The sequence below is a fragment of the Mirounga angustirostris genome, unplaced genomic scaffold (genome assembly GCF_029215605.1).
Source record: "Mirounga angustirostris isolate CCGP_5_RB_7025 unplaced genomic scaffold, mMirAng1.0.hap1 SCAF_9, whole genome shotgun sequence".
Classification (NCBI taxonomy): Eukaryota; Metazoa; Chordata; class Mammalia; order Carnivora; family Phocidae; genus Mirounga; species Mirounga angustirostris.
The window spans coordinates 116862340-116876777 of NW_026991717.1; the positions used below are offsets into that span (position 1 = coordinate 116862340).

At 41.6% G+C, this 14438-nt stretch overlaps 1 protein-coding gene across 17 annotated transcripts in view; it reads right to left on the bottom strand.

Moving 5' to 3' along the window:
- Window positions 1–14438, bottom strand: part of ENTPD5 (ectonucleoside triphosphate diphosphohydrolase 5 (inactive)) — a 39299-nt gene that overhangs the window by 10600 nt on the left and 14261 nt on the right. For 6 of the 17 annotated variants that reach the window (XM_064571326.1, XM_064571324.1, XM_045901204.3 and 3 more), the window contains 4 exons: window positions 8992–9053; window positions 6608–6893; window positions 5882–5961; window positions 4152–4295 (listed from right to left, as the gene is read on the bottom strand). In XM_064571326.1, coding sequence (XP_064427396.1) covers window positions 4152–4295; window positions 5882–5961; window positions 6608–6824 — 441 coding nt within the window. In that variant the 5' untranslated portion in view covers window positions 6825–6893; window positions 8992–9053. Of the gene's footprint in view, window positions 1–4151; window positions 4296–5881; window positions 5962–6607; window positions 6894–8991; window positions 9054–10854; window positions 11015–14438 lie in introns of those variants that run through there. The other 11 variants (XM_045901211.3, XM_045901210.3, XM_045901212.3 and 8 more) reach the window with 7 other exon arrangements.

Here is a 14438-nt window from a genome sequence, read left to right on the forward strand (position 1 = left end):
GGCACATGGCTGAGGCCTCAGGAGTCCACAGAGACCCCAGATCTAGATTTATTTATCCTATTTTAGGAGATGGGAATGAACATCTCACACACCCTTGACTCTCCATAAATATAGGTCAGTGACATGGGTGTTATGTCTTATTTTTTAATATGATTATCACGAGGCAAGGGGGAGACTTTCCAAACAGGAATAGAAGGAACTCTGGTCTGCTGGCTGTTCTCATTCCTGATAGGATGAAACACTTCATGTGATGACCTCTGGACTCTGTTTCATCCAGGAAAAGCCAGTTAAGTGATCTATAAATTAGCTTTTAACCAACTGAGCCACCCAGGCGCCCAGATATAAATTAGCTTTTAAAGAGAAGACAGATAAGCAAACAGGAATAAACACAGAGTTTCTGCTCTTGCCTTCTCCATTCTTCTCCCCTGCCCACAGTTTATTCTTTTTTTTTTTTTTAAGATTTTATTTATTCATTCGTAAGAGACAGAGAGAGAGAGAGAGAGAGAGAGGCAGAGGAAGAAGGAGGCTCCCTGCTGAGCAGGGAGCCTGATGCGGGACTCGATCCCAGGATCCTGGGATCATGACCTGAGCCTAAGGCAGACGCTTAACCATCTGAGCCACCCAGGCGCCCCCACAGTTTATTCTTAATACAGCAACCAGAGTGGTGCTTCTTTCTTTTTTAAAGATTTTATTTATTTATTTGACAGAGAGAGACACAGTGAGAGAAGGAACACAAGCAGGGGGAGTGGGGGAGGGAGAAGCAGGCCTCCTGCTGAGCAGGGAGCCCGATGCGGGGCTCGATCCCAGGACCCCGGGATCATGACCCGAGCCGAAGGCAGACACTCAACAACTGAGCCACCCAGGCGCCCCTCTTTTTTTTTTTTTTTTTTAAGATTTATCTTTATTTATTTTAGAGAGAGAGTGTGTCCACGTGTTGGTGGGGGAGAGGGAGAGAATTTCAAGCTGACTCCCTACTGAGCGCTGAGCCCAAAGCTAGCTCAACCCCACAACCCTGAGATCATGACCTGAGCCATGAGGTCAGATGCCCAACCAACTGAACCCCCCAGGCACCTGCCCCTTTTTTTAGTTAAGTAGGCTCCACACCCAGCATGGAGCACAAAGCAGGTCTTAAACTCAAAACCATGAGATCAAGACCTGAGCTAATAGTTGGACACCTAACCAACTGAGCCATCCAGGCACCCCCAGAGTGGTGCTTTTAAAACAGATGTCAGATCCTGCCTCTCAGCTCAAGACCCTCCAATGACTTCCTTCTTAGAGAAAAAGCCAAAGTCCTTACACTGTCTTTAAGGCCCTACATGATAAACCCCTCACATCTCTCTGACCTCACCTCCGACTTCCCTTCCATCACTTGCTTCCCCTCCAGCTGCACTGACCTCCCGGATACTGTTCCTTGAACATGCCAAGCACATTTCATGCTCTAGGCCTTTGTACCTGCTATTTCTTTTGTGTGGAATATTCTTCCTATAAATGTCTTGTATAGCTTGCTTCTTTATTCCTTTCAGGCCTCTGATCAAATGCATCTAATCAATGAGGTCTTCCCTGACCATCCTATTTAAAGCAGTATCCCTCCACACCACCACCAGCATTCCCTAGTTGACTTTCCCTGCTTTTCTTTCTCCATCTCATCTACATTACCTGACATACTTCGTAGTGAGTTGTTTAGTTTTCTGTCCGCTTGCAACTAGAATGCAAGCTCTACCAGGACACAGACTAATTGCCATTTTTTTGCTCCCTGCAGCATGTCCCCCGGGAACTTCACCAGTGCCCAGTACAGAGTAAGCACTCATATGCTGAATAAATGAATAAGTGAATGAGGAATCAGGATTCAGATTCTCATGCAGACATGCTAGGCAGCTTGTTCTTGGACAAGGGACTAAGGCCCTCTGTGCTGACAGTCAAAGGAAAATGGAGTTTGAGCTCTGAATTAGCATACTTATAATACAGAATCATTTTTTGCTGTGATTTTTTTTTGTAAAGATTTTATTTATTTATTTGAGAGAGAGAGAATGAGAGAGAGCACATGAGAGGGGGGAGGGTCAGAGGGAGAAGCAGACTCCCTGCCGAGCAGGGAGCCCGATGTGGGACTCGATCCAGGGACTCCAGGATCATGACCTGAGCCGAAGGCAGTTGCTTAACCAACTGAGCCACCCAGGCACCCTGCTGTGATTTTTTTAAAAAGATTTTATTTATTTACTTGAGAGAGAGCACGCACACATGGGGAGGGGCAAAGAGGGAGGGAGAAGGAGGGGGAAAGAGTCTCGAGCAGACTCCCCACTGAGCATAGAGCCCCACTCGGGGCTCGATCCTATGACCCTGAGATCATGACCTGAGCCAAAACCAAGAGTTGGACTCTCAACCAACTGAGCCTGAGCCACCCAGGCGCCCCAACTGTGATTTTTTTTTTTTAAAGATTTTATTTATTTATTTATTTATTTGACAGAGAGAGACACAGTGAGAGAGGGAACACAAGTGAGGGAGAGGGAGAAGCAGGCTTCCCGCTGAGCAGGGAACCCGATGTGGCACTCGATCCCAGGACCCCAGGATCATGACCTGAGCCGAAGGCAGATGCTTAACAACTGAGCCACCCAGGCGCCCTGCCCCAACTGTGATTTTTGTTATAATGGGATCCCACCTATAAATATTCTTCATAATATGTAATTTAAATCTTATTAGTTTACATGCTTTTTGCAAAATAAATGTTCAGTAATGTTAACAATTTTGAGTTTAAAAAAGCTTCCTACTTAAATTTTTTATCTGAACAAGAAGTTGAAATGGACATACAAATGACCAACAGACACATGACAAGATGCTCAACAACTCTCATCATCAGGGAAATGCAAATCAAAACTACAATGAAATATCATCTCATACCTGTCAGAACGGCTAAAATCAAAAACACAAGAAACAACAAGTGTTGGGGAGAATGTTTAAAAAAAAGGCGGGGAACCCTCATGCACTGCTGGTGGGAACGAAAACTGGTGCAGCCACTGTGGAAAACAGTATGGGGGTTCCTCAAAAAGTTAAAAATAGAACTACCCTACAATCCAGTAATTGCACTACTGGTATTAATCCAAAAAATACAAAAAACACTGATTAAAAGGGATACATACACCCCTATGGTTTTATTGTAGCATTGTCTACAATAGCCAAACTATGGAAGTAGCCCAAGTGTCCTTCAACAGATGAATGGATAAAGAAGATATGGTATATATAAACGATGGAATATTACTCAGCCATAAAGAATGAAATCTTGCCACTTGCAACAACATGGATGGAGTTACAGAGTATAATGCTAAGCATAATAAGTCAGAGAAAGACATACCATATGATCTCACTCATATGTGGAATTTAAGAAATAAAACAAACAGAGACAAAAAACCAGACTCTTTAACTATAGAGAACAAACTGATGGTTACCAGAGGGGAGGTGAGGCGGCATGGGTGAAATAGGTGATGGGGATTAAGAGTGTACTTATCATGATGAGCCCTGAGTAATGTTCAGAACTGCTGAATCACTAATACCATACACTTGAGACTAGTAGAACACTGTATGTTAACTATGCTGGGATTAAAATAAAAAATTTAATTAAAAAAATACTTTATGCTGAGAGGAAAAAAGTCAGATGTAAAAAAAAAAAGAAAGAACATAAACTGTGTAATTACATTTATATGAAAGGTAAGAACAAGCAAAACTAATCTACAATGGTAGAAAGCAGATCAGTGGTTGCCTGACTTCAGGGGAGGGGGAAACTGACTGCCAAGGGGTACAAGGAAACTTCTGTATTTGTCAAAATTCATTTAACTGTACACTTAAAATGCAGAAATTTTAAGTTCTACCTCAATAAAGTGGGCTAAACATAATTTCTGTGATTATGCTTTAACAAATTAGGAGAATTAAGAACATCATGGACAGAAAGTACTTTAAACTTCTTTAGGAAAAGCTGTATAAATTCAAGAGTAACATTTAAAAATGTAAATAAGTAGCTAGAATAAGTGCCCAGTTACCCCAGTGCTTCAGCAACGGTGGAATACTAAAGTAGCAGTCACGCACCAGAAAGCTAAAAACCCACGAAGAAAATATTCACATAGGGAAAAAGAATCATCCAAGATGCAAAGGACTTCAAAAATTACCTCAAAGAGCAGAGCCTGGGCTTTCTGTTCTGGCAGTAAGCGCAGTCCCGCTGTTGCCTTCAGGACCACTGGGGTTCTCTTCCAGTGACTTCGGGGTATTGAGTCTTTCGCCACCTCTAAGAGTCCTTGAACAGTCTCAGCACCCTTCAAAAGAGATGACCTACTCATCCAGTGAAAGTCATTTAGGGGCACTTGTCTCTTCCCTCAGCATGTTCTGGGGATATTAAGAGTGAGGCAGCAGAGGGCTCCATGCACACTCTGCTCTGTAGAAGAAACCCAGAGAAGTAGGCTTCTTTGAAGGAAAATCCATTTAATTCTGATTGAGTAATACCAAAAATGATTCTGTCATAGCATGGTCATTTTAACTGACTGTTATTTTGTGCCTCATAAATTAGCTTTAGGCCAGAAAGTTGGGTACAGTGAAGAAAACACTGGATGTGGACTTAGAAAGACTTGCTTGTTAGCCCTGTGGCTTAACACAGGGGCTTGGTTTCCTCCCTATATATATATGAGGTAGATACACCTCATAACACTACAAAACTGCTGAGCGCATTAGATGAGGCAGAGTGCGTACACCTGCCACACAAATGCTGGGGTGGCTGTCGTGCTACGGTTTTTACGGTCTCTGTAAGGACAGAACACATCAGGTTCACATGTGCATCACCTGCACCTACACACACAGTACACAGTAGATACTAAATTTATGAAATTAAAAACCATTATTTCAAATCCAGTTTCCCTGAGTGAACATCTGACAACACGCTGCCTCTAAATTATTATAATTATTAGCTACCACAACACAATCTTCTCTACATGTCAAATCAGTTTCTGATAACTGCTTTCAACAGCTCCTAATTTTCTGATGTATTTATCATTTCAGAACAGTGAACTGAGAAAATAAACATCTTCTCAGTTCTTCAAGTTCAAGCCATTTTTTTCTTAGGTTATATTTTTAAGTAATCTTTACACAGAACATGGGGCTTGAACCCACAACCCTGAGATCAAGAGTTGCATGTTCTATCGGCTGAGCCAGCCAGGTGCCCCAGGACATTCCCCGCCCCCCCCCCCCCCCCCCCCGCCAAGCTATTTTTAATATAAGGTTTTCCTTTGGTTAATGATTATGCTTGTAACACGGAACAATACCTTTACATTTGCTACCAAAGTTCAATATTCTGGTCTCTGACACACTGGGTGTAGCATGTTATGGGTGCTCAAATGTGAAATATAGTCACAACAAAACTCTTCATTCATCCTCTAATAACCAAAGATTTTTGTTTTCATAAGTTCTTGCCTAATTTCTAGAGTATAGGCATGCATGGTCTGTCCTAGATCAGGGTACTTTGAAACGAAGTTCATCGGGTCTGTGTTGCCTCAACTGCCATGTTTATACCTCACACTCTATAGAACTCCATGTCCATCTTCTGCATCTACATTAATCAATGCAGTTGACAGCTTCAACTCAAAATCTTAAACAGTAAATACAAAGGGAACAATCTCTTAAAAGATGGTGTCATCCCTGCATGTCCACAATCTATTCTAACTTCCTTCTGCCCAAGCCCTAGTGAGCTTGGGGTGTATAATTTCTGTTATCCAGTATAGCTGAGGAGAGAAAACTGATCTTACACATGGCCTCAATATCACTAGTGAACAGCATGAGGTATTTAACAGCAGCTGTGTGGTAGAGTTATCAAAGCATTAAGAATCTAAACATCTAATTGTAAAAAACTCACCTGCTTAGGTTGATCTACAAAAGCAGAAAGTCCTGGCTTCACAGATTCAAAAATTTCCCCTTCCAGAATTGGAAGCTGTCCTATTTTGTCCGTGGAACAAAACAGAAGAGAGATGGCTAATTACCAAAAGTTAGGCTGCTTTTGATAGGGGGCTCTGTATCATATGACCCACTAGATCAACCTGGTATTCCTCCAAGCCATCCCAAGTAATCCAACCTGTAAGGAGTGGCTTGCAGGAGTACTGGGTAGGGGGACAGAAGACGATGGGCAATTCTTGAGAGTCCCTCTGGCATTTCTCAGGGTGGATACCTAGCTCCTACTGCTGCCCCTAGGCTCTATACGTAACTTGAGAACACTGGAAATTCAGAAAAAGTTAATCTTCAAGGTCCCTTCATCTCCTTCTCCAAGGATGGCAGTGATCCTCTCTCATGACCACTTCCAATATTCTCAATATTCTGGACCCTGGAGCATCAACTAACTTTAGAGAAAAGGACAAATTACAGCTATACTTCTTGGACATATGGGTTTCAGACTACAGGCAACCCAGATCTAATTGCACACTGAATTAAACCATATGTTCAATTATAGCCCAAAATCTTCTCTGAGGAAAGACATTCAGTAGCTGTAAGTTACCATAATTCATATCACATTCTCTCAGCACATTTGTTTCTGGAAGGAGATGCTGAAGTGTGGATTGGTACTGGTAAGGGTACCAGTTACACTTACCTGGTATTTTCTGCACAAAGGTGTAAACATGAATTCGTGTTCCAGTGCTCCCTGCATCGAACATAATTCCATACAATGTGCTGGCACTGACATTGATGGGGCACATGGAAGACAGGAAGACACCTTCAAACCAAGTCTGCTGGTCTCTGTGGAAGACAGTGCTACAAACACAGGAGGCCACCAGCATGAAAAAGGCTGCCCCCCAGGTAGTGGCCATTCTCTTCCCAAGGTGTGGTGAGTCTAGGCTTTTGCTGCAGAAGCAATGTTGTTCATATACCTGCAGTGGCTTATAGGACAAAGAAACACATGGCTAGACCAACTGGTCTTTTGTTTATACCTGTAAAGGAAGAAACACCCACTGCAGAAATCCCACCCCTTCCCCCAAGGTGCTCCTTCTCTATTTTTCCTAACCAGCATAACAAGCTAGACCAGGGTAACACAGGCTCCTAGCACCTTTTTCTGAAGAGTATCTTGTTGCAAAAGGAAAATGGGATTTAAAATATATTTCCCCCTTCTCTGCTTTCAGTTGTACGGTAGATCTCTCATACTCAAGGCCTTCTCTGCCACCCTGCTCTTATTGTTGAGTCTAACTGACTCCTTTTCCATTTTGACAATTTTGTCTTTAGATCATATACTAACCCTCTCTCCCTCCCTCTTTCCCTCTCTTTTGTCTTTTCTGGTTGATATAAGATGTTCCAATTTCTGAATTAAAGTCATAAAGTTACAAAGAAGTTATAAAGTCACTAGCATTGGGGTATCTACAGCCTTCAAAACTCAGGCTATTGGACCGCTACCTGTGACCAATAATACTGCCAGTGGCTTGTACATACAATCACATTTTAGGGACATCAGCTTAATTTAAAAACACTTAAACAGACCATTGTGGGTTTGTTTGGGGGTTTTTTTAGTTTATTTATTTATTTAAGTAACCTCTACACTGAACATGGTGCTTGAACTCACAACCCACAGATCAAGAGCTGCATGCTCCTCCAACTGAGCCAGCTAGGCTCCCGGACCATTATGGTTTTAAAAAACATCCTTCACAGGTTTCAGGCCATGTTATCCCAGTAAGAACTTAAGGCAGATGGGGACACCTGGCTGGTTCAGTTAAGCATCCGACTCTTGATTTCAGCTCAGGTCATGATCTCAGGGTTGTGAGACTGGGCCCAGCATCAGGCCCCACGTCTGGTGTGGAGCCTGCTTAGGATTCTCTCCCTCCCCCTGTACCCTCTCTCTAAAAAAAAAAAAAAAGACCTCCTAGGTGGTTCAGTTGGTTAAGTGTCTGCCTTTGGCTCAGGTCATGATCCCAGGGTTCTGGGATCAAGTCCCACATCAGGCTCCTTGCTCAGCTAGAGCCTCCTTCTCCCTCTGCCTGCAGCTCCCCCTGCTTGTGTTCTCTCTCTCTATGTCTGACAAATAAATACATAAGATCTTTAAAAAAAAAAAAAAAGAACAACAACAAAAACCCAAAAAAACACTTAAGGCAGATGGGCAAATTAAGCCAGAGAGGTTCACTGACTTGCTGAAAGTCATAAAGCAGGTCAATGGTGAAATCTTGATTAGAAATCAGTCTTCATTCTTGCCAACGTTTCTTTTTTCTCTGATTCCAAAAGCCTCCCTTATGGCAAGTTACTGCCTATATTTCTTAATATGTTCTTAGCAAAGACAAAAATCTTAGCATTAGTGCTCAGTTTTATTTTAGATCTGTGTATTATAGTAGGTTGGATAAAAATGATGCTGAAAACCTAGAGCAGGGTTACATGAAAAAATGTCTCCTGGATGAGCTATACTGTCTTTGCTCCAGGCTTCATTTTCTCCTGGTATTCATAAAGAATGCCATAACAATCCTCTAACATTTAAGGCTTCCTTAATTGCCCTTTATGTACTTTGCTCAAAACAGTTTTGAGTGTCCTGTTCCAGCTTTCATCTCTGTACTTCTCCCTATGTAAGTAGCTGGTTAATCAAGATCTAATTCCAAAATTCCCATTGTCCAGTCCCTTTATTTCTAACAGAATAACTGAGTATATCTGGAATACAGATTGAGGATTCTCATTCTCAAGTTTGTTGACCTCCTAGGGTTCATTTTATCAAAATGTCTCTCTTCCCAAAGGTGACATATTGTATAAAATTATGTAAATTGAAGTTAACTGCATTTGGAGTTTGAACTATTTAAAATAACTACAGTAGTTCTGAGGTACTGAAAGGCAGAGTTAGAATGATCAGTTTGAACACAATTCAAGGCTGGACTTCTACTTGATAGTTAAGAATAAAGGTTTTGGCTAGGGAGAAGAAACAACCAAAAACCTTTTATAGTCTCAAAGGAAACTTTATCCCAGGTAAACAATACTGAAATAGGGCAACTGCTTGGCCAGATTCATACTCACATCTTAAATCACTCCCTTTGGCAGATTCTTTTACAGCAAACAGGCTAGTCATGTAGATCAATCTAAATAATTGAAAACAAAAACAACCCTTTCAGATTCTCTGCATATTAATGGACCCTTGCCCTGTCCAGGGCTCAAGCCATATCCAGCCCTTGGTCCCTTTTTTCCCTCGGGAAGAACAGTTAGGGGCTTTCCAGTCACCAGCCTTCCTCTACCTCTGTGACTAATTGCACAGAAGCTTCGCCGGGCTCACTCATATTTTCTCTATTATTGTGGTTTCTGAAAAACCTCTCCAGCTTCGATTTCCATTAAGCAAACATTTGTTTTTCTTCCAAAAGAGATTTCAAGGGGGAAAAAATGCAGGCTAGGTATCTGTTTTCATGGCGTGAAAAAGTGCAGAGTCATACCAGGTGCTCAGTGTAAACAAACAGTAGATTTTAGAGAAAGCAAAGGATGAAAACATCCAATAACCCCTTCTGCTTTCAATCCCTACCTTCTAACACCATTTCCAATCTCATTTTTCTTTAAGATTCGCTAAGAATGGTACTAGAAAGGCTTACAATTTAGAGTATATAGAACGGCATCCTTTTTCATGTGACCCCAGCCTGCAAAGCTTGCTCATTTTGTTAGTCTTTGCTCAGATGTCATCTTGAGACTTTCCCTGTCTATCCTATTTAAAACTGCAACCCACCTGGCCACATGCACATCTTCCACCTTCCTTCCCGTTTATTTTTTTTTTCTTTTTTTTTTAAAGATTTTATTTATTTATTCATGAGAGACAGAGAGAGAGAGGCAGAGGGAGAAGCAGGCTCCCAAGGAGCAGAGAGCCCGATGCGGGACTCGATCCCAGGACCCTGGGATCATGACCTGAGCCGAAGGCAGACGCTTAACCATCTGAGCCACCCAGGCGCCCTTTTTTCTTTTCTTTTTTTAAGATTTTATTTTTTTATTTGACAGAGTGAGAGAGCACAAGCAAGGGGAACAGCAGAGGGAGAGAGAGAGGGAGAAGCAGACTCCCCGCCGAGCAGGGAGCCCGATGCGGGACTCGATCCCGGGACTCCAGGGTCATGACCTGAGCCGAAGGCAGGCGCTTAACCATCTGAGCCACCCAGGTGCCCCCCTGTTTATTTTTTTCCATAGCACTTTCCATCTTCTGTATAATTTATGACTTCAGTGTTTTTTTTGTTTTGTTTTGTTTTGTTTTCAGATTCCCTGCTCCCTGCCATCCTCAGGTCAGCTATCTATGGGTGGGAATTTTTGTTTGTTGTATACACTGATGTGTTCCTGGCATTGGAACAGTGCTAGCACATAGTAGGTGTTGAATAAATACTCTGAAAGGATGAACAATGATCCAGTAACTCAGGCACGGGATCTTAGCCATTTAACAGGAATATAATAGCTGACTTCTTTCCAACAGGAGATTAATTACCTACCCATTGGAAGATCACGATTCCAAACTTCCAAGGCAGGATTGTTTCTCCAATGTGTCAATTATATGTTTCATATGCTACTCAAAATAATGCAGCTAGTCAAGTTTACTTTCTGTAGACTGGGGAGTATACACATCAGTATACTGAAATTCACTCCTTTCAGAACTGGTCTTCTCAACATCTCTTGTTCACTTTTGCCTCTTCACCCCAACAAAGCCCCCTCTTCAATTTTTTTGAGACCTTGGTGCCAGCTAGTGTTTGTCACTGTTCTCATTTCCTTCTAATGTCTTTTCAATATATCTTTGTCTCTATAGTAAACACTAATACTCCCTAGGCAGTCTCCCTAGAGCTTCACACTCCGGATTCCCTTCCTCCATGTCACCCAGAGACAGACCACAATCCCACAGAACCTGGGCCCCATTTGGGTGCTCACCTGCTCATATCTGCCTGTTCCCCATGAATCCTTGCTGTCACTGTTGGTTGCCTTTTGCTCTTTGTTCCTATTTCACCCCTTCTGAATCAAGCTAGCTTCATGAGCCACATTCACCTTTGTGCTAGTTTGCAACTAACTACGTGGCATTTTGTTAACTCATTCCCTTCTTGATCCTTCACTCCTCCCTTAGCCACTTTTTTTTCTGGGTATACATGATTGTATGGTTCATCTACTTTTATGATAGTTAAGTGCCAACTAGTAGCATTATTGCTAGGGCCGAAGTTGCTCAGGAGCTGAATTCTGTGTTTTTACACAGGACAGTGATTACCTAGTGTTTTTATATTATTAAATAACGTTATATTTACAATTATGAAATATGTAACTATGTCATAATGTTATTAATTCCTTACTATTTCATGTTTTTACAACCTTGGCCCAAGAGTAGAAAAGTTAATTGCATTCCTTGATGGCTTCTATCCTTGTGATGAATTTAGAAAGTTGGGTATTAAATTGTCTAATTAACAAGCATTTACTGAATGTCTAATGTACACCAGACACTGTGCTAGTTTCTAGATACAAAAGAGGAATCAGATACAGGTCCAGCTCTTGGGGCTTCAGCTTACTAGAAGAAACAGACAAGTAAACCAACAGCTATAATGTACATACTATGGTAAGTTCTCTTATGGGAATATGCAGAATATTATAGGAATGGACCTAAGAGGAAAGTAACTCATCTCAGAAGGGGAAGCATGGAGGTGGAAAGGGAGAGGGAGGCTCCTTAAGGGATAAGAGGCCTAAGCTGGGTCCTAAATCAGAGGTAGGAATTAACCTGGTGAAGTGACACAAGGAAAACCCTGAAAACTTTAAGTATCAAATAGATGGAGTATAGAGGACCAGAATAGAGCACAAGTGTGAGAAAGGACCCGTAGGTACTGAATCAGATTTCAAAAAGAGTGGACTTGTTTTCGTTAAACAGTTCCATGGCGACCCCTGTTATTTAAATTTTTCTATTCCCTCCCAAAACAAATATTAGTATTGACTGACCTGAATAAAATGACACAGTATTTCTCAACAGTTTAAAATAATGGAATGGGACAGGTGACTAGAAAATTCCACCAGGAAGTCTTAGGGAAGCTCCCACTGCCAATTCTCCTGAGCTCCATGAGAAGCTAGCTTTAATGAAGTTAAAAATTAAACATAATGCAAGTTTAAAATGTAACCAGAATGAAAATTTTAAACAATAAGCTGAACTACAGAAATGGATTAGCTAAACCACCCAGAGCCTAAGTTAGTCAAGCAGAGCAAAACCACGACTGATCTAATTAGTTAAGTCTGAAATAGATTCAGCACAGTAAGCAATGCCTCATTTGGGAATATAAGTTGGAACCTACATACCCAATACTAGGGGCCAGAGCTCTGGAACACTTTGCTATCTGAAGGCTGTCTAAGGTGAGGGTATATGATATCTTTTGTACTCCCAAACTCAAGTACTGAGCCTGGAACATGTTAGCCATCAGTAAATTTCTCATGAATAGACTTGCTACAACTGAGCTAATAATATCTGCAGACAAAAGCATCAGGGAAGGGGGTACCACCTTTCCCAGCATCTTACCATGACAATGTATCACATACCCAGCTCCCCATCCCCCTCCAAACCAGCTCATGGATAGGAGTGCTACTCCAGGAATCCTATTTATTCACATATCATTCATTTAGCCATTCCAGAAATTATCAGTTGCCCAGTGCTACTTACAAGTATGGCATGCAAAAGATGAATCATCTTAGACCTGCCCTTTAAGAGACTACAGTAAACAGGGAAAAAAAAGAATACATGTCCATTAACAACCTCTGTAGAGTTAAAATGTGACAAGTAGCTCAGTTACCATGCTCTGAAACTTCAAAGCAGGGAGAGATTATGTCCAGCTGGAATAACTGAGAAGGCTTTGTGAAAGAAGTGGCATTTGAAGAGGGTCCTGAGAAGGGGCATTAAGACAGGAGAGGAGTGCTTTTCAGGAAACAATGATTCAAGACATGGAGGTAGAAAAGGGATGGAGGCCTCTGGGGAATAGTGAACCCATCAGTTTGACTGACTGTGATAGGAAATAAAGTTGGAAAGGCAAAGTCAGGTCAGACAGTACAGCACACCAAATACTCAGCTGAGTTTAGACTAAACTCTGCAGGGAATGGGAAGCCACTGAAGATTTTGAGCAACGGAGTGTCACAAATATGAATCTGGCCGTTAGATGTAAGACTGAAGTGGGGGGGGCGCCTGGGTGGCTCAGTCGGTTGGGCGACTGCCTTCGGCTCAGGTCATGATCCTGGAGTGCCGGGATCGAGTCCCGCATCGGGCTCCCTGCTCAGCGGGGGGTCTGCTTCTCCCTCTGACCTCCTCCCTCTCACGCTCTCTGTCTCTCATTCTCTCTCTCGCAAATAAATAAATAAAATCTTAAAAAAAAAAAAAAAAGACTGAAGTGGGGACCCTTAGTAGGCTCCATTCCAGTGTCCAATTCTACAAACATTCACTGATGCCCACTAAGTGCTAGGTGCTCAAGAAGTAAATGTGAATAAACAGATGTTTTTATCCAAGATGCTCAGTCTGCAGAGGTGACAGACATAGACACAAATAACCACACCTTCTTAAGTTAATCATAAAAACACCAGAGGAGCCCAAAGCCTTAAAGGACTAACTCTACCTACAGGATTAGGAAAGGCATCATGAGATGATATTTGAACTAATCATGAAAAATGAACAGAACTACATAAATAATACAGACATGTGAATAAAGACCAGAGGGACTATAAAAAGATGAAAAGAAATAGGTGTATTATGGATGGTTTGATTTCATTTTTTGATTTCCTCAAAAATTTTTGTCATATGGATTTCAGAAACAAAACAAAAACAAAAACTATAGGGGAAGAGTATAGAAGAGAGGGTTAGTATTTAATGCAGAGGAAAGACTGTGGCCAAAGGAACACAATTTGAGGTAATAGTAATAGCAGCTAAGACCTTAATACTTCCCAAGCAGTATGTTAAGTATTTTATATGCATTATCTCATTTAATCTTATAAAACCATTCTGTGAGGTAGGTTCTATTTATTAACATCCCCATTCTAGAAACGAGAAAACTGAGGCATAAGAAGCTAGGTAAGACCACATAGTAGAAAGTGAAAAGAGCCAGAAATCAAACTCAGATGGTCTAATTCCAGAGCCCACAGTTTTAATCAGTAGATCACCCAGAAGGGTCATCTAGAATGACTCTAGAGAAAAACGGATATGGGGGTGGGAGGAGAAGGTAGAGCAGAGAAGAATGATCAGAGATGAAGCTGGAAAGTTAGACTGGCATCAACATGCAGAAGTCTTACAGTAGTTTGATCTCCTTTCTATATACAACCAAGAACTTTTGATCTGTTTCCTGCTGGTTCTATCTTCATTACATTCCCAGAATCTGACCATTTCTGGTCACTCATTGCCACCACTTTGGCCCAAGCCACCATCATCTCTCCTGTGACTTACTCTAATATTGTCTTAATACATCTCTGCTTTTACTCTCACTCCCCTAGAGTCTTTTTTTTTTTTTTAAAGA